The sequence below is a fragment of the Limanda limanda genome, chromosome 10 (genome assembly GCF_963576545.1).
Source record: "Limanda limanda chromosome 10, fLimLim1.1, whole genome shotgun sequence".
Lineage (NCBI taxonomy): Eukaryota > Metazoa > Chordata > Actinopteri > Pleuronectiformes > Pleuronectidae > Limanda > Limanda limanda.
In genome coordinates, this window is record NC_083645.1 from 16249475 (window position 1) to 16273432 (window position 23958).

The window sequence follows — 23958 nt, forward strand, 5'->3', positions numbered from 1 at the left end:
TGCAATCACTGTTTCAGTTCAAACAAAACCATCTTGAATTTTTGTAATCACTACTAAAATGTTGCCAACATGAATGAACTAATCATGTCTTTCAGCGGATGACACAAAGGCAGCGTTCTCCCTGACAGAGAGTAAAATCTAAATACGGACTATGAACAAGTTCAATACTCCCAACGCACCATAACCATTTTACTTTAAAAAGTTGAGACGTAGCATCTTGCTCAAGACCGCCAGAGTGAGAAAATACATAGCGTCAAATCTGAAAGGGCTAGAAAGTGTTATATTTGTGATTCAGCAACCAATGTAAAACATGTAGTTTCCTTAAAGTACACACATACTGTAATGAAAGGTTAAATTAGTTGATGTAACACGTGGTTGTATAACTGATAGTATTTTGTTTTCCTTGATTGTTATGTGTTATTTGATTTCTGCTGTATTGCTTAAAATGATAAGTAGATAGGAAATCTTATGTGTTTGTCATAATTTAGTTTCCCAAGCATCCAGCACAAATTGCCTACCTTGTCTTTGTTGGGCAAAGTCTGAGTCCTGTTGAATGTTTCTCCTCCGTTAATACTGATCAGTTCCGCATCTGCAGGCGGAAACTGTGTGGGGAAAACCACTACGTCACTCTTGAGCGTGTCTGAGCTGAAGCAGACGTCATACTGCTGAGTAGCATTCGAGTAAGACCAGCTTCCGTCAGGGTGGGTGGTGATCATTGGGGCGCTGTACCTGCTGAAGCTGCTGTCTGTCCTGTGGCATTTGACAGCTATTAAAGTGATGAGGCTCAGCAGAAAGATGACTGACACCGATACGATGCCGATCAGCAGATACAGGTTTAAATCAGAGAAGCCATCGTCCTTTGTGGGCACATGTCTGAACTGAGTCTGGATGTCAGCTGTGTTCTCAACCACCACCACATCTATAGACACAGTAGCTGACAGGGAGGGTTCTCCATTATCAGAAACCAGCACCACCAAGGGGTGAGTTTTCAAGTCATTGTCACTCATTCGCCTCTTAGTCCTGATTTCACCGGTGCTGGTTCCGATCCGGAAGAGGTTGTTTCCTTTGGGCTCAGAGAGGTGATAAGAAAGCAGCGCGTTGTATCCAGAGTCTGCGTCTACAGCCCTGATCTTTGCCACAAAGTATCCCGCTTCAGCAGAATAGGGGACACTCTCACTGTTAACAGAGCCATGCTCAGAATATGGAGTGAGAACCGAAGGACTGTTGTCATTCTCATCAAGGATAAAAACGTTCACAGTCACGTTGCTGCTGAGCGGAGGAACACCAGAGTCTGTGGCCTGAACTTTAAACTGAAATGTTTTTAGCTCCTCGAAATTAAAGGCCTGCACACTGATTATATCTCCTGTCTCTGAGTTGATATTTACCATAGAAGAAATTGGAATATTTTTTTGAGAGTTATCTAACAACCTGTAAGTCAGCTTTGCATTACTGTCTAAATCAGGATCAGAGGCATTTATCGTATAAATAATTGATCCTGTTGGACTGTTTTCTTTCAGGTAAATTTTTATCACAGGCTCCATGAAATGAGGTGCGTTGTCATTTACATCAAAAACATGAACAGTAATGACCCTGGTGCTGGACAGAGGTGGAATTCCTTCATCTGCAGCTGTAATGGTGACGTTGTAAATAGATGTGTTCTCTCTGTCCAATGGTCCATCTACTACTAATGAAAAGTCATTTTTGTAGTTGGACTTGAGTTTAAACGGAACAGAGCCCTCTACCTTACAGTTAACTACACCATTGTTTCCTCCATCTTTATCAATCACTGTGAGAAAAGCAACTATTGTCCCCAGCTCTGCGTCTTCTTTGACAGGCGTCATCAGTGACGTCACTGATATTTCTGGGGCATTGTCATTCACATCAATTATCTCTATCAATAATTTGGCATGTGCGCTACGAGGAACAGGACCTTGATCAATTGCTTGAACTCTGACCTCATAAGCAGGCGTCTCCTCATAATCTAATGTTCCCTTCACAGTAATTTCTCCAGTTTCTGAATTTAGATCAAACATTTTTGATGGATCACTATTACCTCGTTTGATCAAAGAATACAGGATCTTACTGTTCATGCCCTCGTCTTCATCGGTTGCATTTAATATAATAACAAGTGAACCGGGAGTTGCGTTTTCTTTGACACTCACTTTATAAAGAGATTTACTGAAAGTTGGAGTATTGTCATTAACATCAATAACGTTAACAATTAACTGCAAAGTTCCTGATCTCGGAGGTTTTCCTCCGTCTACAGCCGTCAGGACAAGTTTAATCACAGGCTGTTTCTCTCGATCCAAAGCTTTCTGCAGCACTAACTCAGTGGACACTGCGTGTTCTCCACCGCTTTGTACGTCCAGAGAGAAATATTCATTTTGACTCAGCTTGTACGTCTTTACCGTGTTACTGCCAATGTCTGCATCTACTGCGACTGGGAGGAGAAAGCGTTCTCCCGGTGACAGTAATTCGGAAATGTGAAGTGAATGCGTTTGTTCAATAAAAGAAGGCGAGTTATCATTTACATCAAGAATATTGACTTCAATGCGGTGTATATTCATTGGATTGTTTAAAGCAGCTTGTATTTTGATGGAGCATTTCGCCACATTAGGACAAAGCTCTTCTCGGTCTATTCTTTCGTCGACAAAGATGTTTCCGGTCCGCAAATTCACGTCAAAATAGTTCTTACTGTTACTCGAAACAATACGCAGATCTCTGGCCTCCAGTTCCTGCAGGTTGACGTTTAAATCCTTTACGATATTCCCCACTACGGTGCCTTTGTTCGCCTCCTCAGAAATCGAGTAGGATAACTGCGACGCGGTCCAGTCACAAAGACAAAAGAACGTTACGACGTGAATCCAGATGATCTCACTTTCTCGTCGGATAGACATTGTTGAAACAACATAAGAACTGAGCCCAGTCGATCATGTATCCTCAGCAGTGATATTTCCACCCAAAGCTAGATTGTTGTGGGGAAGCTCCTGCCCTTCTCGTCACGACACCTTCAGTGGGTGTACTCGGGCTGATGACGATTTATTTTTTCCTCAGCAGGGAGGAGTTTTGGACATATACGCACGCACTCATGGATACGGTCTCCTGCGACCTCGTGTGGTGAAAGATGGGGAATGAAATACAACCCAGTGTGTAACACATGGTCATCTCATTCTTAACTTTATGAATGACAGAAATTATTACGTTAACCTTTAGAATAGTTAATATGACAACCAATAGTCGATGGAAAAGCTAAACACTTTAGTGGCTGAACTAGAGATTGTAAAGTTAAAATACTCCAACATACCCAGAAATAAGATTACAATGAAATTAATACCATACTTTAAATTGCCCATTTTAGAAATGAGGCATGAATTAAAGAGATCCTCCCCCCCCTGCACAGTTACAATACCACATAAAGCCATCAGTAAGTCTAGAACCATGGACAGCTAATTTCCACTGCATTCAGCTTGAGGAGAATTTTGCTTACCTCAGCTTACTTAAACCTGTTTGATATGATGTTACAAACTCAGCACCAATGCAATCACTGTTTCAGTTCAAACAAAACCATGTTGAATTTTTGTAATCACCTCTAAAATGTTCCCCACATGAATGAACTAATCATGTCTTTCAGCTGAAAAACACAAAGGCAGAGTTCTCCCCGGCAGACAGTAAAATCAAAATACGGACTATGAACAAGTTCAATACTCCCAACGCACCATTTAACTTTAAAAAGTTGAGACGTAGCATCTTGCTCAAGACCTCCAGAGTGAGAAAATACATGGCGTCAAATCTGAAAGAGCTAGAAAGTGTTATATTTGTGATCCAGCATCAATGTAAAACATTTAGTTTCCTTAAAGTACACACATACTGTCATGAAAGGCTAAATTAGTTGATGCAACAAGTGCAATAGGTTGTCAAACTGATAGTATTTTGATTGCCTTATTTATTATGTGTTATTTGATTTTGGCTGTATTGCTTAAAATAATAAGCAGATAGGATATCTTATGTTTTTGGTATAGTTTTGTTTCCCAAGCATCCAGCACAAATTGCCTACCTTGTCTTTGTTGGGCAAAGTCTGAGTCCTGTTGAATGTTTCTCCTCCATTAATACTGATCAGTTCTGCATCTGCAGGCGGAAACTGTGTGGGGAAAACCACTACGTCACTCTTGAGCGTGTCTGAGCTGAAGCAGACGTCATACTGCTGAGTAGCGTTCGAGTAAGACCAGCTCCCGTCAGGGTGGGTGGTGATCATTGGGGCGCTGTACCTGCTGAAGCTGCTGTCTGTCCTGTGGCATTTGACAGCTATTAAAGTGATGAGGCTCAGCAGAAAGATGACTGACACCGACACGATGCCGATCAGCAGATACAGGTTTAAATCAGAGAAGCCATCGTCCTTTGTGGGCACATGTCTGAACTGAGTCTGGATGTCAGCTGTGCTCTCGACCACCACCACATCTATAGACACAGTAGCTGAGAGGGAGGGTTCTCCGTTATCAAAAACCAGCACCACCAAGGGGTGAGTTTTCAAGTCATTGTCACTCATTCTCCTCTTAGTCCTGATTTCCCCGGTGCTGGTTCCGATCCGGAAAAGGTTGTTTCCTTTGGGCTCAGAGAGGTGATAAGAAAGCAGCGCGTTGTATCCAGAGTCTGCGTCTACAGCCCTGATCTTTGCAACAAAGTATCCCGCTTCAGCAGAATAGGGGATGCTCTCACTGTTAACGGAGCCGTGCTCAGAATATGGAGAAAGAACCGCAGGACTGTTGTCATTCTCATCCAGGATCAAAACGTTCACAGTCACGTTGCTGCTGAGCGGAGGAACACCAGAGTCTGTGGCCTGAACTTTAAACTGAAACGTTTTCAACTCCTCGAAGTTAAACGACTGCAGGCTGATTATATCTCCTGTCTCTGAGTTGATGTTAACCATTGTGGACACTGGCGCTGAATTAGTATTACTCTCTAGAAATGAATATCGCACCTGGCCATTCTGGTCAATGTCAGCATCAAATGCAGATACCGTATTAATAACTACCCCAACTTTACTGTTTTCTGTTACATAGACATTAACCACAGGTTCTTTGAAACGAGGAGAGTTATCATTTACATCAGAAACGTGAACATTAATAACATTCGTGTTGGAAAGAGGTGGGGTCCCGTTATCGGTGGCTGATATGGTGACGTTGTAGGAGGAGGTCATTTCTCTGTCTAGATCCCCGTCAACAACTAAAGAATAGTAGTTTTTATAGTTTGTCTCTAGTTTAAAAGGAACCTGATTCAAGATTTTACATTTAACTTCACCATTTCTTCCCCCATCCTTGTCCAGTACAGAGACAAGTGCAATAGCTGTGCCTACATCAGCGTCCTCCTTTACATTATTGAGCAGTGATGTCACCGTTATCTCGGGAGCGTTGTCATTTACATCAATTACTTCAACCAGCACTTTACAGTGTGCAGACATCGGTGGCTGAGCTTTATCGTTTGCCTCTGCGCGGATCTCAAACGCAGTGTGTTCCTCAAAATCGACATTAGCTTTGACCATTATCACACCCGTAATGGGGTCGATATGAAAAATGTCCAATATGTGATCCTGGCCTTTACTTCTTAAGGAATACACAATCTCACCGTTTGTCCCTTCGTCTGCATCGGTTGCATTTAGAGTTATCACCGTTGTTCCGAGTGGCGTATTCTCAAATATACGCGTTTTGTACAAGGGACTATTAAACACAGGAGGGTTATCATTAATGTCCAAAACGTGTATAGTGACCTGCGATGTACCAGATCTCGGCGGAGTCCCTCCATCTATAGCGGTGACAGTGAGGTGTATCACAGGCTGTTTTTCTCGATCTAGCGCCTTCTGTAAAACTAACTCGGCCGACACGCTTTCTCCTCCTTTGTTTGTTGCGATAGAAAAATATTCGTTCGGTGTTAATTTAAACTCATTGACCGTGTTCTTGCCTACATCTGCATCGACGGCCTCGGACAACGCGAATTTCATTCCAGGCAGAGTATTCTCTGCTATGTCTATAATTTGAGTCTTTTCCGTGAATAACGGGTCGTTGTCGTTCACATCTTGTATATTTATTTCTAAGCGATACAGCTTCAGTGGGTTGTTAATCACAGCTTCGACACTGACAGTGCATTTGGTGGCCTTCGCACACAGCTCCTCTCTGTCTATTCTTTCATTAACGTAGAGAACGCCACTCTTTACATTCACCTCAAAATATTTCCTCTTTGACCCACTAACAATCTGAAACATACGTGATTCCAAATCCTGGAGGCTGAGGTTTAAATCCTTAGCGATATTTCCAACTGATGTTCCCGGATTCACTTCCTCGAACACGGAATAGGAAAGCTGCACAGACTCCGCTTCCCAACAATACTCCAGCAACACGATCAGCAGATAGGAAACAATAGACGTCCTCAGTGGTGCAGGCATATTTCCATTAGTGATTTTTAAACAAAGATCCAATGCAAGAAATCTCCGTCGAGAATTATCCACGCACCACAATATACAACTTAAAACTATAGGCTGAATATTGTTGTATATAGGGACAAAATAGATCGTCGCTTGAACCGCTCGTTCTCTCTTTGTGATGAGGATGATGATTCAACCCCTCTACTAAAACTGGGAGGAGCGTGGATATACCACATGGGGCCCTCAGTGTCACGGTCTACATCGTCCCCTTGCGGAGAACTGCCACAACTACATATCTATGAATGTAATGCAAAAGCAGCTTGTATTTCCAAGTGAAGAAAGTTTTTAATTCTATCGTTAAAAATAATCAGAATTTCTACCAAATAATGGGGAAATATTCTGGTATTATTTCCAATAATTTCAGTTGACAAAATTATAGTTTTTGCTGTTACTGAGAACATGAACCAAACAGACAAAATGCAAAGTACAAAAATATCGTCTGGAAAACCACTGAATTCCTCTAATTTATGTGTCAAGGAAAACTGTTCAAAGCCTCAATTCAAGTTTTCTATAATGATAAACGAGTTGAAAGTCCCACATTTCACACAACACCAACATCATTCGTTTCGTTTACTTATAAACATTGGAGGGGGGGGCGAAATGGTTTCACTTATCTTACCTTGTCTTTGTTTGGTAAAGTCTGAGTCCTGCCATAAGTTTCTCCTCCGTTAATACTGATCAGTTCTGCATCTGCAGGCGGAAACTGTGCGGGGAAAACCACTACGTCACTCTTGAGCGTGTCTGAGCTGAAGCAGACGTCATACTGCTGAGTAGCGTTCGAGTAAGACCAGCTCCCGTCAGGGTGGGTGGTGATCATTGGGGCGCTGTACCTGCTGAAACTGCTGTCTGTCCTGTGGCATTTGACAGCTATTAAAGTGATGAGGCTCAGCAGAAAGATGACTGACACCGACACGATGCCGATCAGCAGATACAGGTTTAAGTCAGAGAAGCCATCTTCCTTTGTGGGCACATGTCTGAACTGAGTCTGGATGTCAGCTGTGCTCTCAACCACCACCACATCTATAGACACAGTAGCTGACAGGGAGGGTTCTCCGTTATCAGAAACCAGCACCACCAAGGGGTGAGTTTTCAAGTCATTGTCACTCATTCGCCTCTTAGTCCTGATTTCCCCGGTGCTGGTTCCGATCCGGAAGAGGTTGTTTCCTTTGGGCTCAGAGAGGTGATAAGAAAGCAGCGCGTTGTATCCAGAGTCTGCGTCTACAGCCCTGATCTTTGCCACAAAGTATCCCGCTTCTGCAGAATAGGGGATGCTCTCACTGTTAACAGAGCCATGCTCAGAATACGGAGAAAGAACCGAAGGACTGTTGTCATTCTCATCCAGGATAAAAACGTCCACAGTGACGTTGCTGCTGAGTGGAGGAACACCAGAGTCTGTGGCCTGAACTTTAAACTGAAACGTTTTCAGCTCCTCGAAGTTCAAAGCCTGCAAACTGATTATATCTCCTGTCTCCGAGTTGATATTTACAATAGATGAAATTGGAATATTCTTTTGAGAATTATCTAACAACGTGTAAGTCAGTTTTGCATTACTATCCAAGTCAGGATCAGAAGCATTTATCGTATAAATAATGGATCCTGTTGGACTGTTTTCTTTCACGTAAACTTTTATCACAGGCTCCATGAAACGAGGTGCGTTGTCATTGACATCAGAAACATGAACAGTAATGACCCTGGTGCTGGACAGAGGTGGAATTCCTTCGTCTGCAGCTGTGATGGTGACATTGTAAATAGAATTAATTTCTCTGTCCAATGGTCCATCTACTACTAATGAATAGTCATTTTTGTAGTTGGACTTGAGTTTAAATGGAACAGAGCCCTCTACCTTACAGTTAACTACTCCATTGTTTCCTCCATCTGTATCACTCACTGTGAGAAAAGCAACTATTGTCCCCAGCTCTGCGTCTTCTTTTACAGGCGTCAGTAGTGACGTCACTGATATCACTGGGGCATTGTCATTCACATCAATTATCTCTATTAATAATTTGGCAAGTGCGCTACGAGGAACAGGACCTTGATCCATAGCTTGTACTCTGACCTCATAAGCAGGAGTCTCTTCACAATCTAATGTTCCCCTCACAGTCATCTCTCCAGTTTCTGAATTTAAATAAAAAATACTTGATGGATCAATATTACCTCGTTTGAGAAAGGAATACAGGATCCTACTGTTCATGCCCTCATCTGCATCGGTTGCATTTAATTTAATAACGAGTGAACCAGGAGTTGCGTTTTCTCTGACACGCACTTTATAAAGCGCTTTGCTAAAGGTGGGACTATTATCATTGGCATCGATTACATTTACTTTAATTTTCAATGTACCCGATCTGGGAGGTTTTCCTCCATCCACAGCCGTCAGAATAAGCGGAATTAGCGACTGTTTCTCTCGATCCAAAGCTTTCTGCAGCACTAACTCAGCGGACACTCCGTGCTCTCCGCCGCTTTGCACATCCAGAGAGAAATGTTCATTTAAACTCAGCTTGTATGTCTTTACTGAATTACTGCCAATATCTGCATCTACTGCTATGGGGAGAAAATACCGCTCTCCCGCTGATTGTGATTCCGAGACGTTTAACCAATACAATTGTTCAATGAATTCTGGCGAGTTATCATTTATATCTACCACACTAACCTCAATCCGGTGTGCATTCATTGGATTGCTTAAAACAGCCTGTATTCTCAGCGAGCATTGTGCTGTGTTCGGACAAAGCTCTTCTCGGTCTATTCTCGTGTCGACAAACAGGTTCCCGGTCCGCAAATTCACGTCAAAATATTTCTCACGATAACTCGAAACAATTCGTAGATCCCTCGTTTCTAGATCCTGTGCATTCAAGTTCAAATCCTTTGCGATATTCCCGACCACCGTGCCTTTGTTCGCCTCCTCTGAAATGGTGTAAGATAACTGTGCAGCGGACCAGTCACAAAGACAAAGCAGCGCAAAGATATGAATCCAGGCGTGTACATCGTTTTCCATCGTTGTACAATGAACATTAAATCCTCGCTAGTAGTTTATGTCCAGTTTATGTATGTTTATCCGTCATAAACACGGACATCCAGCGGCAGCAGCAGCCCGTCTCGCCACCTACAACCCCGGTGTCTTCTCTCAACTGACGGTTTAAGGTCTCCCGTGCAGGGAGGAGTTTCACACACGATCCAAAAAATTAATCTACGGTCTCGAGCGACATCACGTGGTAAACGACAGACACGTCAACACAAATGGTTCACACAATGGTTTCGATGTATGATCACAAAATCAAAGATCATTTTTAGTGTCACAATTCATGTTTCGCATTTTAATATTTAATCCTTAACGTATCAATTATAGATTTGAATATGTACGTATCACTTTAAGTGTAAATAACCTTCAACTGATGCAGTGTGTCCAGTAAGAGACCCTAACCTTTTCATTTCAGGGATTTCAGGCAAAATTCTTCTATAAAAATAAATGAGTTAAATTGTGAAGCAAATAATAACCTAAACAAAATACAATTATACAACTCACAATGTTTAGTTTTTTACCTTTTAATTTAAATTGTTAAACAATAGATATTCAGAAAGGTCTGAGATTCCAAAGGTTGCTTTGACTAATTTCAGCACCACGGAGGCTATGAACTGCAGATATGCATTAAACTGATGCTACTTTCAGCGACTTCCATCTCAGGACAATAGGAAATAGACAAATAATAAGTAACCTGAAAACGTTTAAGAAAATCTACCTTAGAGGTGAGGTGCTTGCTGCAGACCGAGGGACCGAGGTGACCGCACCACGAGAGATTTTTCCGTTAGAGTATTACTGTAGATATTAATGTAAGAATTGTCATATTGCTGAGGGGAAGATATATTTCGTTGTCCTTTATAAGGGGGATGGAACTCACACCTTCATTTATGTCTTAAACTGTCTATTTTAAAAATGTAGGTTTAGTTTAATTTTAAATGCGGGTATTTTGATTTAACCAAAGCAGCTAATGGTATACATGAAAGACTACATTTGCACTGATTGATTGTCTCTTACCTTGTCTTTGTTTGGTAAAGTCTGAGTCCTGCCATAAGTGTCTCCTCCGTTAATACTGATCAGCTCTGCATCCGCAGGCGGAAACTGGGCGGGGAAAACCACTACGTCACTCTTGAGCGTGTCTGAGCTGAAGCAGACGTCATACTGCTGAGTAGCGTTCGAGTAAGACCAGCTCCCGTCAGGGTGGGTGGTGATCATTGGGGCGCTGTACCTGCTGAAACTGCTGTCTGTCCTGTGGCATTTGACAGCTATTAAAGTGATGAGGCTCAGCAGAAAGATGACTGACACCGACACGATGCCGATCAGCAGATACAGGTTTAAGTCAGAGAAGCCATCGTCCTTTGTGGGCACATGTCTGAACTGAGTCTGGATGTCAGCTGTGTTCTCAACCACCACCACATCTATAGACACAGTAGCTGACAGGGAGGGTTCTCCGTTATCAGAAACCAGCACCACCAAGGGGTGAGTTTTCTGGTCATTGTCACTCATTCTCCTCTTAGTCCTGATTTCCCCGGTGCTGGTTCCGATCCGGAAGAGGTTGTTTCCTTTGGGCTCAGAGAGGTGATAAGAAAGCAGCGCGTTGTATCCAGAGTCTGCGTCTACAGCCCGGATCTTTGCCACAAAGTATCCCGCTTCAGCAGAATAGGGGATGCTCTCACTGTTAACGGAGCCGTGCTCAGAATATGGAGAAAGAACCGAAGGACTGTTGTCATTCTCATCCAGGATAAAAACGTTCACAGTCACGTTGCTGCTGAGCGGAGGAACACCAGAGTCTGTGGCCTGAACTTTAAACTGAAACGTTTTCATCTCCTCGAAGTTAAAAGCCTGCAGACTGACAATATCTCCTGTCTCTGAGTTGATGTTCACCACTGATGTTACGCGTGTACTCTTGGGTGAACTATTAATCAGGTGATAAGTTGACTTTGCGTTTTCGTTTAAATCTGAATCGAACGTAGTCAGAGCATATATTGTTGATCCAATGGGACTATTCTCTTTCACATAAACATTAATCGGCGAATCGAGGAACCTCGGAGGATTGTCATTAACATCAGACACGTGAACAGTTATTATGCTGGTGCTCGACAGAGACGGAGTTCCTTCATCTGTCGCTGTTATTGATACATTATATTGGGAAACACTCTCTCTGTCCAGAGTCCCATCCACTACCAACGAATAGTAGTTTTTATAGTTAGATTTTAATTTAAAGGGCACAGAACCTGTTAACTTACAGTTTGTCTCGCCATTTTTGCCTCCGTCTTTATCGGTGACAGTCACCATAGCAACAGCTGTGCCTATTTCAGCGTCTTCTTTCACTGGACTCATCAGTGATGACACAAAGATTTCCGGAGCGTTGTCGTTCACATCGATTACTTCGACTAAAACCTTGCAATGCGCACTGCGAGGAGGAGTGCCTTTATCTCGCGCTTGAACACGAATCTCATAAGCTTGATTCTCCTCATAATCAATATCCCCTTTTACGGTTATTTCTCCAGTTTGATCATTCAGGTCAAATTTACCATCAGGGTTTAAACGGCCCCTCTCTGTAAAAGAGAACAGAAGCTGGCCATTAACACCGTCATCTAAATCAGTAGCTGTCAGCGTCAACAACCTCGTGCCTACATTTGCATTTTCAACCACCTGGACCTTGTAGAGAGATTTACTGAAGACGGGTGAATTGTCATTTACATCCAAAATATTAATTTGTAATTGTAAAATCCCCGTTTTGGGAGGTTTTCCTCCGTCTATCGCCGTCAGCGTGAGTTCAATAACATCCTGTTTTTCTCGATCTAAGGCTTTCTGCAGCACTAACTCAGCAGACACACTCTGCTCACCAGTGCTCTGTATGTCCAGCGAGAAATACTCATTCGGGGTCAATTTGTAAGTCTTCATCGAGTTGATCCCTACGTCTGCGTCATGAGCCACAGGCAGCGGATGCCTCTCTCCGATATATGAGAATTCAGACATATCAATTATACTTATTTCTTCCAGGAAAGACGGCGCGTTGTCATTGATATCATTAACCACAACTTCAATTCGATGGAGGCTGCGAGGGTTACTCAACACCGCCTCTATATTTAAAGAGCACTTTACCGTAGTCGGACAAAGCTCTTCCCGGTCTATCCTCTCGTTAACAAAAAACATTCCGGTTTCGTGGTTAATGTCGAAATAGCGCTTGTTGTACGCCGAGGTAATTTGAAGACCCGTGGACTCGAGCCGTTGAACATTGAGATTTAAATCCCGAGCGAGATTCCCCACCGCCGTTCCTTTGTCCACCTCCTCTGATATCGTGTACGATATCTGAGCCACGGACCATTCGCAGAGACAAAGCAGGGTGAAAAGCAGACCCCCAATGTTATTCCATTGTCCCCGAGCAGCCATCGCTGTTCGGAGAAAAAGCGACGTGTCCTGGTCACTGCCTTTTGGCCCGTCCGTGAAAAAACACCACTTTTATAAATCCATTCTGACTGAGGTCCTCTCTCTCCAGGGCTTCACTCGACTGTACACTATCTCCACAGAGCACACACAGATGATGACGTGAACGTGTTTTGTCACGAGTAGAGGAGGAGTTCCGTTCTAAACTCTGAACACAATATTTGTGCATGGTCTCCAGCGACCTCTCGTGGCACATTTGTGTAAATACTGACTGCCCCAAATATTATTTTCATAATGTACAGTGTAAATCATATTTTAGCCTAATATCAATAAAACATTATTTTTGAAAGACTAACTCAATGTTCAAAGAGCCATCACTAATATTAAGTTGAATTAATTTGTGTTGTTTATCGTAATTATTCATGTGATTTCTACTTTTGTTGTTCTTTAACAGCACCTATGCCTTTTTATTTATTTTCACAATTACTGGACATAAGAACACAGGATATAAACAGCAAATCAGCACCACCACAAGCAGCATCTGAATCTCGGTGCAAAAAAAACAATGTTTCAGGACCATGGACAGCGACTCAACCCAGTTTGAATGCATTTCATGCGGTTGCTCAGAGTACTGCTTTGATTTCCTGTTTATCCGGGTCATCACATCAATGAGAAATAGTTCAACATGACACAGAGATGGATAGACTACAAACAAGATTGAGATATCACCACTTTCCGATTTATGAGTCAGTGCGTGTGTGCGAGTAGAGCTGGCCCCTATCAAAGGACTAGACACAAGTGTATGCAAGTACAGCTGCACATCATTGATATTTAACGTTGAAAAATAATTTGCAATCCATTTAAATGTTTTTAAGATTTGGCACGCTTAAATGTAAAAAAAGCTAAGAAATCGGTTACAACTCACCTTGTCTTTGTTCGGTAAAGTCTGTGTCCTGCCATAAGTGTCTCCCTCATTAATACTGATCAGCTCTGCATCTGCAGGCGGAAACTGTGCGGGGAAAACCACTACGTCACTCTTGAGGGTGTCTGAGCTGAAGCAGACGTCATACTGCTGAGTAGCGTTGGAGTAAGACCAGCTCCCGTCAGGGTGGGTGGTGATCATTGGGGCGCTGTACCTGCTGAAGCTGCTGTCTGTCCTGTGGCATTTGACTGCTATTAAAGTGATGAGGCTCAGTAAAAAGATGACTGACACCGACACGATGCCGATCAGCAGATACAGGTTTAAATCAGAGAAGCCATCGTCCCTTGTGGGCACATGTCTGAACTGAGTCTGGATGTCAGCTGTGTTCTCAACCACCGCCACATCTATAGACACAGTAGTCGACAGGGAGGGTTCTCCATTATCAGAAACCAGCACCACCAAGGGGTGAGTTTTCAAGTCATTGTCACTCATTCTCCTCTTAGTCCTGATTTCCCCGGTGCTGGTTCCGATCCGGAAGAGGTTGTTTCCTTTGGGCTCAGAGAGGTGATAAGAAAGCAGAGCGTTGTATCCAGAGTCTGCGTCTACTGCCCTGATCTTTGCCACAAAGTATCCTGCTTCAGCAGAATAGGGGATGCTCTCACTGTTAACAGAGCCGTGCTCAGAATATGGAGAGAGGACTGCAGGACTGTTGTCATTCTCATCCAGGATGAAAATGTTCACAGTCACGTTGCTGCTGAGCGGAGGAACACCAGAGTCTGTGGCCTGAACTTTAAACTGAAACGTTTTCAACTCTTCGAAGTTAAACGATTGCAGACTGATTATATCTCCTGTCTCCGAGTTTATGTTCACCAATGTGGGGTTTGAAAGAGATTTACTCTCACTGTTTAAAATCGAGTAGCTCACCTGACCATTGTGGCTGGTGTCTGCATCTATTGCAGTCACTGTTTTAATTACTGTTCCTACTTTGCTGTTTTCTTTCACATAAACTTTTATCACCGGTTCTGGGAAATAAGGCATATTGTCATTAACATCAGAAATGTGAACAGTGATGACGCTTACATTGGACAGAGGAGGACTGCCTTCATCTGTAGCTGATATAGTTATATTGTACTGTGGCGTGACCTCTCTGTCGAGGCGCCCGTCAACCACCAAAGAAAAATAGTTTTTGTAATTTGTCTCTAACTTGAACGGGACGGTGTTCAAGATCTCACATTTTACTTCACCGTTTTTGCCACTGTCTCTATCTAGAACTGATACGAGTGCAATAGCAGTACCTGCACCAGCGTCCTCGTTCACTGTATTGAGCAGTGACGTCACAGTGATTTCCGGAGCGTTGTCATTTACGTCAATCACTTCCACCAGCACTTTACTATGAGCAGACATCGGAGGCTGGCCTTTGTCTCTCGCCTCTGCCCGGATCTCAAAAGCTCTTCTTTCCTCATAGTCGATTTTTCCTTTCACTGAAATGATCCCCGTGTCAGGGTCAATTTTGAAAACGTCCAGAATGTGATCCTGGTCCTTGCTTCGAAGAGAATATATTATTTCACTGTTTGGGCCTTCATCTGCGTCGGTTGCATTTAAGGTGAAGATTGCCGTACCGATTGGGATATTTTCTAAAATTTTGATTTTATAAAGACTATTGCTGAACATCGGTGCGTTGTCATTATTGTCGAGTATATTTATTTCAATTTCTGATGTGCCTGATTTCGGTGGCGAGCCCCCGTCTAACGCTGTTAACAGGAGCTGTAGATGTGGCTTTTTCTCCCGGTCTAGAGCTTTCTGCAGCACTAACTCTGGAGATATACTCTCCCCTCTTTTGTGTGTCGCAAGACTGAAGTATTCATTCGGACTGAGCTTATACGCACTAACGCCATGTTTACCTACATCAGCATCGCTTGCCTCCGATAACTCGAATCTGAATCCAGGCACTGTGTTCTCTGCAATGTCCAGTATCTGGGATTTTGTGTTAAATGACGGAGAGTGGTCATTCACATCTTTGATTTCTACCTCGACGCGGTAAAGCTTCAATGGATTGTTAATCACAGCCTCTACGCTGACGGTGCATTTAGGCTCATCCGTACAAAGCTCTTCTCGGTCTATTCTCTCACTGACGTGAAGAAATCCGGTCTTTAGATTTACCTCGAAATATTTCCTCTTGGATCCGGTAACAATTTGAAACGAACGCGTCTCCAAATCCTGCACGTTGAGGTTTAGATCCTTGGCGATATTTCCGACATTAGTTCCTGGGTTTACCTCCTCTGAGACGGAGTATGAGAGCTGCCCAGACGCCGATTCCCAGTAACAATCCAACAACAGCAGCACCAGATATGTTACAAAAGACCTCCTGGTATTCGGCAGAGTCATAATTCCGTCGAAAATGAACCAAGCATACATCCACAGCGATGTTTCTATTGTGGAATGTTGAGATGTTCAAAAATTGCAGGCCACGCTATGTCGACTTTCATATTTTAAAGACAAATAATCCACCATGTGCCCCGTCTCCTCCCGTGTCTCTTTGTGATGAAAACCCACAGTCCCTTCGTTTTCTTTAACTCAGGGAGGAGCCATGACGTTTCAGTGTTACGGTCTAAAGCGTCCCCGTGTGGTAGCTTTATTAAACTGCACACATACAAAGTACACATTCTCATTCAAAAATGTGGACAACAACTTTTTTAGATATTACACTGTCAATTTCTAAATATAAGGACATGGCTCACAGTTATTTTTTAGCAGCACAGAAAGAGTGCTGTTTAAAAGTTAACGTGGAGAGTGTGCTGAGACATTTTTCTATCAAATTTCCAAAATGACAACTAATTTGAACAGATATTCAATACAAAAATCAAGGCAAATCTGACACAAGTAAAACAGCATATTTAAACTTTGTATCAAGCAATTTATGTTTAAATAGTGAAAGAGAACTTGTCTTTTCTCCATGACAGCGTGTGGTAGAGTTTGCGTGCCTGGGAATCTAAATATCCACGATGTCAAATGATAACACGAGATTATATGAAGTTTAGGGCTTCAATAAATTAGTTGATTCACAATCATTCCCACATTTAATCATCGACAAGAAAACATGGAACCAATTTTTGAAGCAGGAAGTTTCTGATGGCAAGCATATTTCTGACTCAAACCATTCAGTCAAAAACTCAATTGACATATTTTTAGTGTACGGTCAATACACTCATGTCTTCAAGTTCTATCATCACACGTACAATTGCAATTATATTGCATAATCTATTGTAACTGGCTTCTTAGGAGAGAAGAAATATACCTATTGAGCATATGTGACGAGGCGGATCACAGTAAGAAACTGACACTCAGTGCCATGGGCAGTGACATAATTTAAATGCATTAGTTCGCAGCCAAAGCAGGGAACACTGAACAAGACATGTGGAGCAGGCCTGTAAGACTATACCGTGTGACGTGCCACCTTCTTTCACTCAAACTTAGACTGTCTTTCTAATGACAGACTGATGTTAACCAAAATATTGTATTAAGGTTATTTGTGTGATTCTACTTGCAACGCAACAATGAGACATTTGCTACACATTTTCTTACCTTCTCCTTGGTGGGTAGAGTCTGAGTCCTGTTATAAGTGTCTCCTCCATTAATACTGATCAGTTCTGCATCTGCAGGTGGAAACTGTGCAGGGAAAACCACTACGTCACTCTTGAGCGTGTCTGAGCTGAAGCAGACGTCATACTGCTGAGTAGCTTTAGAGTAAGACCAGCTCCCGTCAGGGTGGGTGGTGATCATTGGGGCGCTGTACCTGCTGAAGCTGCTGTCTGTCCTGTGGCATTTGACTGCTATTAAAGTGATGAGGCTCAGCAGAAAAATGACTGACACCGTAACGATGCCAATCAGCAGATACAGGTTTAAATCAGAGAAGCCATCGTCCTTTGTGGGCAAGTGTCTGAACTGAGTCTGGATGTCAGCTGTGTTCTCAACCACCACCACATCTATAGACACAGTAGCTGAGAGGGAGGGTTCTCCATTATCAGAAACCAGCACCACCAAGGGGTGAGTTTTCAAGTCATTGTCACTCATTCTCCTCTTAGTCCTGATTTCCCCGGTGCTGGTTCCGATCCGGAAGAGGTTGTTTCCTTTGGGCTCAGAGAGGTGATACGAAAGCAATGCGTTGTATCCAGAGTCTGCGTCTACAGCCCTGATCTTTGCTACAAAGTATCCCGCTTCAGCAGAATAGGGGATGCTCTCACTGTTTACGGAGCCGTGCTCAGAATATGGAGAAAGAACTGAGGGACTGTTGTCATTCTCATCCACGATAAAAACGTTCACAGTCACGTTGCTGCTGAGCGGAGGAACACCAGAGTCTGTGGCCTGAACTTTAAACTGAAATGTTTTCAGCTCCTCGAAGTTAAACGACTGCAGACTGATTATATCTCCTGTCTCTGAGTTGATATTAAGCATAGCAGACAACGGCACTTTGTTTTTGTCGCTGACTAATGAGTAGCTCACCCGGCCATTTTCACTAATGTCAGCATCAGTTGCAGATACTGCTTTCAAAACGGTGCCAACCGGACTGTTTTCTCCCACATACATATTTATTACACTCTCTGAAAACAGAGGTGTGTTGTCATTTACATCAGAAACCTGAACAATAACCACACTTGTGTTAGAGAGAGGGGGACTGCCTTCATCTGTGGCTTTAATAGTAATATTGTAGTGGTTAACGAGTTCCCTATCCAGAGCTCCAGCAATAACTAAGGAATAATAATTTTTGTAGTTTGTCTCTAATTTAAAGGGGACCTCGTTCAATATTGCACATTTCACATCACCATTTTTACCCCCATCTCTGTCAAGAACTGAAACAAGTGCAATGGCTGTACCAAGTTCAGCATCCTCCCTCACTGTACTGAGCAGTGACGTCACCGTGACGTCAGGGGCATTGTCGTTCAAGTCCACCACCTCCACGAGCACTTTACACTGAGCTGTTAACGGAGGCTGGCCTTTGTCCGCAGCCTGCACGCGGATTTCGAAGGCAGAATTTGCTTCAAAGTCAATCTTTCCTTTAACAGTTATTATTCCCGTTTCAGAATCGATTTCAAAAATGTCCAAGACACGGTCCTGATCTCTCGAATTCAGTAAATACACGATGTCTTTGTTTGGACCATCATCCGCATCAGTTGCAGTCACTGCCACTACTGTAGTGCCAAGTGCTGCATTTTCCGTGATACTTGTTTTGTAAAGAGTTTTGCTAAAGACTGGAATATTGTCATTGTTGTCAAGAACATTAATTAATATTTCAGATGTGCCTGATTTCGGAGGCGTTCCTCCATCTACAGCGGTCAGCGTTAGTTTAATCAAAGCCCGTTTCTCTCGGTCTAATGATTTTTGCAGTACCAGCTCGGCTGACACGCTCTCTCCTCTGTGCACCACTAAAGAAAAATATTCATTGGGATTCAGCTTGTATGTGTTAATACTATTTTTCCCGACATCGGCATCGAAGGCCGACGGCACAGGGAATGTAGCTCCCGGTAATACGAACTCTGCGATATCAATAGTTTGAGATTGGGCACTGAATGACGGGGGATTATCATTTACATCGAGAATATTCACTTCTATTCGGTAAAGTTTCAGTGGATTATTTATCACAGCCTCGACGTTAATTGTACATTTTGTCGCTTTGGCACAGAGCTCTTCTCTGTCTATTCTTTCAATGACGTAGAGAAAACCTGACTTCAAATTTACATCGAAATATTTTCTCTTCGATCCAGTAACGATCTGAAACATACGTGACTCCAAATCGTGAACGTTCAGGCACAGATCCTTGGCGAGATTTCCAACAGAAGTCCCCAGGTTTACCTCCTCTGAGACGGAATAGGAGAGCTGCCCGGACACCGCTCCCCAGTTATACTCCAAGACAACAAGCACTAGATATGTCCCGATAAAAGTCTTTCTCCCCGGCGACGGCATAATTCCACACAGCGAGAACAAAACATAGATCCGTATATCCACGCGTCTTCTCCTATAAACACCAGAGCATCGTTTGAAACATCAAATCATTTGCCACCCGATCGTGTGTACTTATTCTCCTGCGCCCTGCGTCTCATTCTAACAAAGCATTGACAGAATTGAGGATCTCTGTATAATGTGGGAGGGTCCTCGAAACGTCATCAACCTGCCGGCGGTGTCATGGTCTGTACTGCCACCTCTTGGCCATTTAAAATAACTACAATGCTTTGAAATAAACACAAGCAAAGATAGATTTTTTAAGAGATCTGAAAACGTCCAGCCACTTATATCAGTAATAAAATAACAGCTGCTTAAATTCTGCGTTCATGTATTGAAATCCCAGCATATTATACTGCATTTACCACATATTTCAGGACCATGGATAGAGCCCCACAATGCTGCATCATTGAAAGCACACTCGGGGTGAGAGGGTTTGTAATAAAACCTAAATATTGATTGATTAGATATAACAAATATTGTGAGAGGAGCACAAACCATCGTTTTAAAGTGTATGTCAAAACAAGGTGGATGACCAATATTTAGCAGAACCAAATGATTTAAGCTTCCCATGAATACAAACTATCACAAACATCTTGTTCCTCTCTTTTTCACAGTTGTTGGATGTTGATTTTGCCACCAAATACTTAAATACACCACCATGATGTATTTTACCTTAACAGCGCAGTGCATGGCTCGACATGTGTTTAAGCTAATACGGAGAGTTTAGCAACCATTTTTATGTCTAAGAACGTTTGACTGATATGAAGTTATTCATTATAACATTGATTATTTCCCAAAGATTATTTTTCCCATCGAGATCCAAGACAAACATTATGACAAACAATTCAAATTAATTGTGCACTGTATGACATGTAAGCAAATTAGGCGTGATGAGGAGTTTCTAAGCCGAAAAAAGTTAATTGTATTTCATCATAAAAATACACCATAAGTGCGAAAAATTAGACGTGGATTAAACTCCACAAACACAAACTAAGGCAAGATCATACAAAATCGAGAAGCAAGGTAAAATATCTCTCGAAATTAAATCGTTGAAGCTGAGATCCCAACTACAGTATATCAATAAAAATGTACTCGGTATTATCCTTACCTTGTCTTTGTTTGGTAAAGTCTGTGTCCTGCCATACGTGTCTCCTCCGTTAATACTGATCAGTTCCGCATCTGCAGGCGGAAACTGTGCAGGGAAAACCACTACGTCACTCTTGAGCGTGTCTGAGCTGAAGCAGACGTCATACTGCTGGGTTGCATTAGAGTAAGACCAGCTCCCGTCAGGGTGGGTGGTGATCATTGGGGCGCTGTACCTGCTGAAGCTGCTGTCTGTCCTGTGGCATTTGACTGCTATTAAAGTGATGAGACTCAGCAGAAAGATGACTGACACCGACACGATGCCGATCAGCAGATACAGGTTTAAATCAGAGAAGCCATCGTCCTTTGTGGGCACATGTCTGAACTGGGTCTGGATGTCAGCTGTGCTCTCAACCACCACCACATCTATAGACACAGTGGCTGACAGGGAGGGTTCTCCGTTATCAGAAACCAGCACCACCAAGGGGTGAGTTTTCAAGTCATTGTCACTCATTCTCCTCTTAGTCCTGATTTCCCCGGTGCTGGTTCCGATCCGGAAGAGGTTGTTTCCTTTGGGCTCAGAGAGGTGATAAGAAAGCAGCGCGTTGTATCCAGAGTCTGCGTCTACAGCCCTTATCTTTGCCACAAAGTATCCCGCTTCAGCAGAATAGGGGATGCTCTCACTGTTAACAGAGCCATGCTCAGAATATGGAGAAAGAACCGAAGGACTGTTGTCATTCTCATCCAGAATAAAAACGTTCACAGTCACGTTGCTGCTGAGCGGAGGAACACCAGAGTCTGTGGCCTGAACTTTAAACTGAAACGTTTTCAACTCCTCAAAGTTAAACGACTGCAGACTGATTATATCTCCTGTCTCTGAGTTGATGATCACCATTGCAGATAATGGTAACGTGTCACTGTTACTTTGTAAAAATGAAAATCTCATCTGACCATTCTGATCGATGTCGTCATCAAATGCGGACACTGTTTTTAGAACCGCTCCTACGGGACTGTTTTCTCTCACATACACATTGATGGTAGATTCTGTGAATACAGGTCTGTTATCATTTACATCTGACAGGTGTACAGTAATAACACTTGTACTGGAGAGAGGTGGGCTCCCCTCGTCAGTAGCAGTGATGCTGATGTTGTATTGAGATGCGCTCTCTCTGTCAAGAGGACCGTCCACCACCAGCGAGTAGTAATTCTTATAATTCGACTCAAGTTTGAAAGGGACGTTATTTGAAATTTTACAGTTCACGACCCCATTTTTACCTCCGTCTTTATCAAGTACTGAAACAAGAGCAATAGCTGTGCCGATGGACGCGTCCTCTTTCACGGTGTTTAACAGTGACGTCACCGACATTTCTGGAGCATTGTCATTAACGTCTAAGACTTCAATCAATAATTTGGCATGTGAAGTGAGGGGAGACGTAGCTCCATCACTGGCCTGAACTCTTATCTCAAAAGCGTTGTTCTCTTCAAAGTCAATATTCTTTTTATTTGTTACGGTCCCTGTTTTTTCATCGATAGAAAATAAATCGGTTTGTTTTTCCTGATCCATTTCAATAAATGAATACGATATATGTCCGTTTTGCCCCACATCCAAATCCGTGGCGTCCAGTGTCATTATCGAGCTGCCTATTTTCACATTCTCATAAACACTCGTTTTATAGAGTGTTTGACTGAATATAGGAGCGTTATCATTACTGTCCAACACATTCACTGTAATAATAATGCTGCCGGATTTAGCAGGAGTTCCTCCATCAATTGCCGTCAGCGTGAGACTTATGACAGACTGCTTTTCTCGATCTAAACCTTTCTGAAGCACTAATTCGGGAGATGCACTCTCTCCCTTATGCGTAGAAAGAGAGAAATATTCATTTTGACTGAGCTTGTATGTATTAACAGTGTTTTTACCGACGTCTTTGTCATGGGCACGTTTCAAGATAAATTTAGCCCCTGTCCGTGTGATCTCGGTAATATTGATTATCTGTGACGTGCTGAGAAATGACGGTGAATTATCATTCACGTCTAAAATTGTTACTTCAATCCGGTACAGTTTTAACGGGTTATTAATAACAGCTTCTACACTGAGTGAACATTTAGCTTCGTTGCCGCAGAGTTCCTCCCGATCTATTCTCTCATTAACGTAGAGGACACCAGTCTTTAGATTTACCTCGAAATATTTCCTCTTTGATCCAGAAACGATCTGAAACATGCGGGACTCCAAATCCTGGACGTTGATGTTCAGATCTTTAGCGATATTCCCGACCACAGTCCCCACATTCACTTCCTCTGAGACGGAGTAAGAGAGCTGCCCGGACACCGGCTCCCAGTAACAATCCAGCAGCACGAGCAGCAGATATATCCACACAGGGCCCGTTTTGCTCGGTAAATGCATAATTCCTCACGTCGAGAAGGAGCATGCAGGCCAATCTGAATATAGGTTACAGAAACTATGATCCCAGGGTCAGCGAAGAAATAATCCAAGCAACAATGTCGGCATTTTCCCGATCCTAAAGACACGACCGTTCTTTGTCGTCCGACCTCTCTTTGTAACAAAGCCCACATCATCCGCTGAATCTAGGCGGAGCCCTAAGACATTCGAATGCAAGTCCAAATGTGATGGTCTGCAGTGTCTCCATGTGGACATTTGTCTAAACTGCATGATGTATTAACAATAATAACACAGGGACTTATTAAACTTCATAATTTCTCCTCGTATACATGCGAGTGAAAACATAAAAGTGATCAAATATTAAACAAGGACGTTTGAATTACTAATTACTTAAAAATACATTCAAACTTAAGTCATTTTATAACAGTCGGTTTAATAAACTGACTGAAATCTCAAGAAATATATCACAGTAGTTACAGCAAGTTAAACATATTAATGAACTGAATCTTTTTCACTGAGTATTAAAGTGTCTGCAGATATAATACAAACAAATTTGTTTAAGGAACTTGGTACTTTTTCACAATTATCCTAAAAGAAATTGGAAAACATATTAAGGAAAATTTAAACTTAAACAACGTTTTTGTTTTGCATTACATTCTGGGAACTGGTAGTCAGTTTCAAAA

General features: G+C 42.6%; 4 protein-coding genes across 5 annotated transcripts in view; all 4 read right to left on the reverse strand.

The window, feature by feature from the left end:
- The window catches only part of LOC133012096 (protocadherin alpha-C2-like), a 60505-nt gene extending 44296 nt beyond the window's left edge, over positions 1 to 16209 (reverse strand). The window contains exon 1 of one of the 2 annotated variants that reach the window (XM_061080063.1): positions 13798 to 16209. In XM_061080063.1, coding sequence (XP_060936046.1) covers positions 13798 to 16209 — 2412 coding nt within the window. Of the gene's footprint in view, positions 1 to 518; positions 2898 to 13797 lie in introns of those variants that run through there. The other variant, XM_061080064.1, reaches the window with a different exon arrangement.
- Positions 3977 to 6433, reverse strand: LOC133012195 (protocadherin alpha-8-like). Its single transcript, XM_061080176.1, has one exon. It carries the CDS (start codon positions 6431 to 6433, stop codon positions 3977 to 3979), a length of 2457 nt encoding a protein of 818 aa, XP_060936159.1.
- Positions 7083 to 9461, reverse strand: LOC133012196 (protocadherin alpha-5-like). The gene has a single exon (XM_061080177.1). The coding sequence runs from the start codon at positions 9459 to 9461 to the stop codon at positions 7083 to 7085; it is 2379 nt and encodes a 792-aa protein (XP_060936160.1).
- A 186-nt stretch (positions 16210 to 16395) lies between the features above and the next one.
- On the reverse strand, positions 16396 to 23278 carry LOC133011416 (protocadherin Fat 4-like). Its single transcript, XM_061079148.1, has 4 exons — positions 20884 to 23278; positions 19896 to 19920; positions 17377 to 19804; positions 16396 to 16434 (listed from the first exon to the last, which is right to left on the reverse strand). The coding sequence occupies exons 1-4, from the start codon at positions 23276 to 23278 to the stop codon at positions 16396 to 16398; spliced, it is 4887 nt and encodes a 1628-aa protein (XP_060935131.1).
- Between the last annotated feature and the right edge of the window lie 680 nt (positions 23279 to 23958).

Excerpts from the sequence above, each read along its gene's own strand:
- LOC133012195 (XM_061080176.1), bottom strand. The coding sequence starts at position 6,433 with ATGCCTGCACCACTGAGGACGTCTATTGTTTCCTATCTGCTGATCGTG.
- LOC133012196 (XM_061080177.1), bottom strand. The coding sequence starts at position 9,461 with ATGGAAAACGATGTACACGCCTGGATTCATATCTTTGCGCTGCTTTGT.
- LOC133011416 (XM_061079148.1), bottom strand. The coding sequence starts at position 23,278 with ATGCATTTACCGAGCAAAACGGGCCCTGTGTGGATATATCTGCTGCTC. Across the intron at positions 19,805-19,895 it reads CTCAATTCTGTCAATGCTTT|GAGAAGACGCGTGGATATAC; the intron begins GTTAGAATGAGA and ends TGGTGTTTATAG. Across the intron at positions 16,435-17,376 it reads CTCTACCCACCAAGGAGAAG|TTTAATAAAGCTACCACACG; the intron begins GTAAGAAAATGT and ends GTATGTGTGCAG.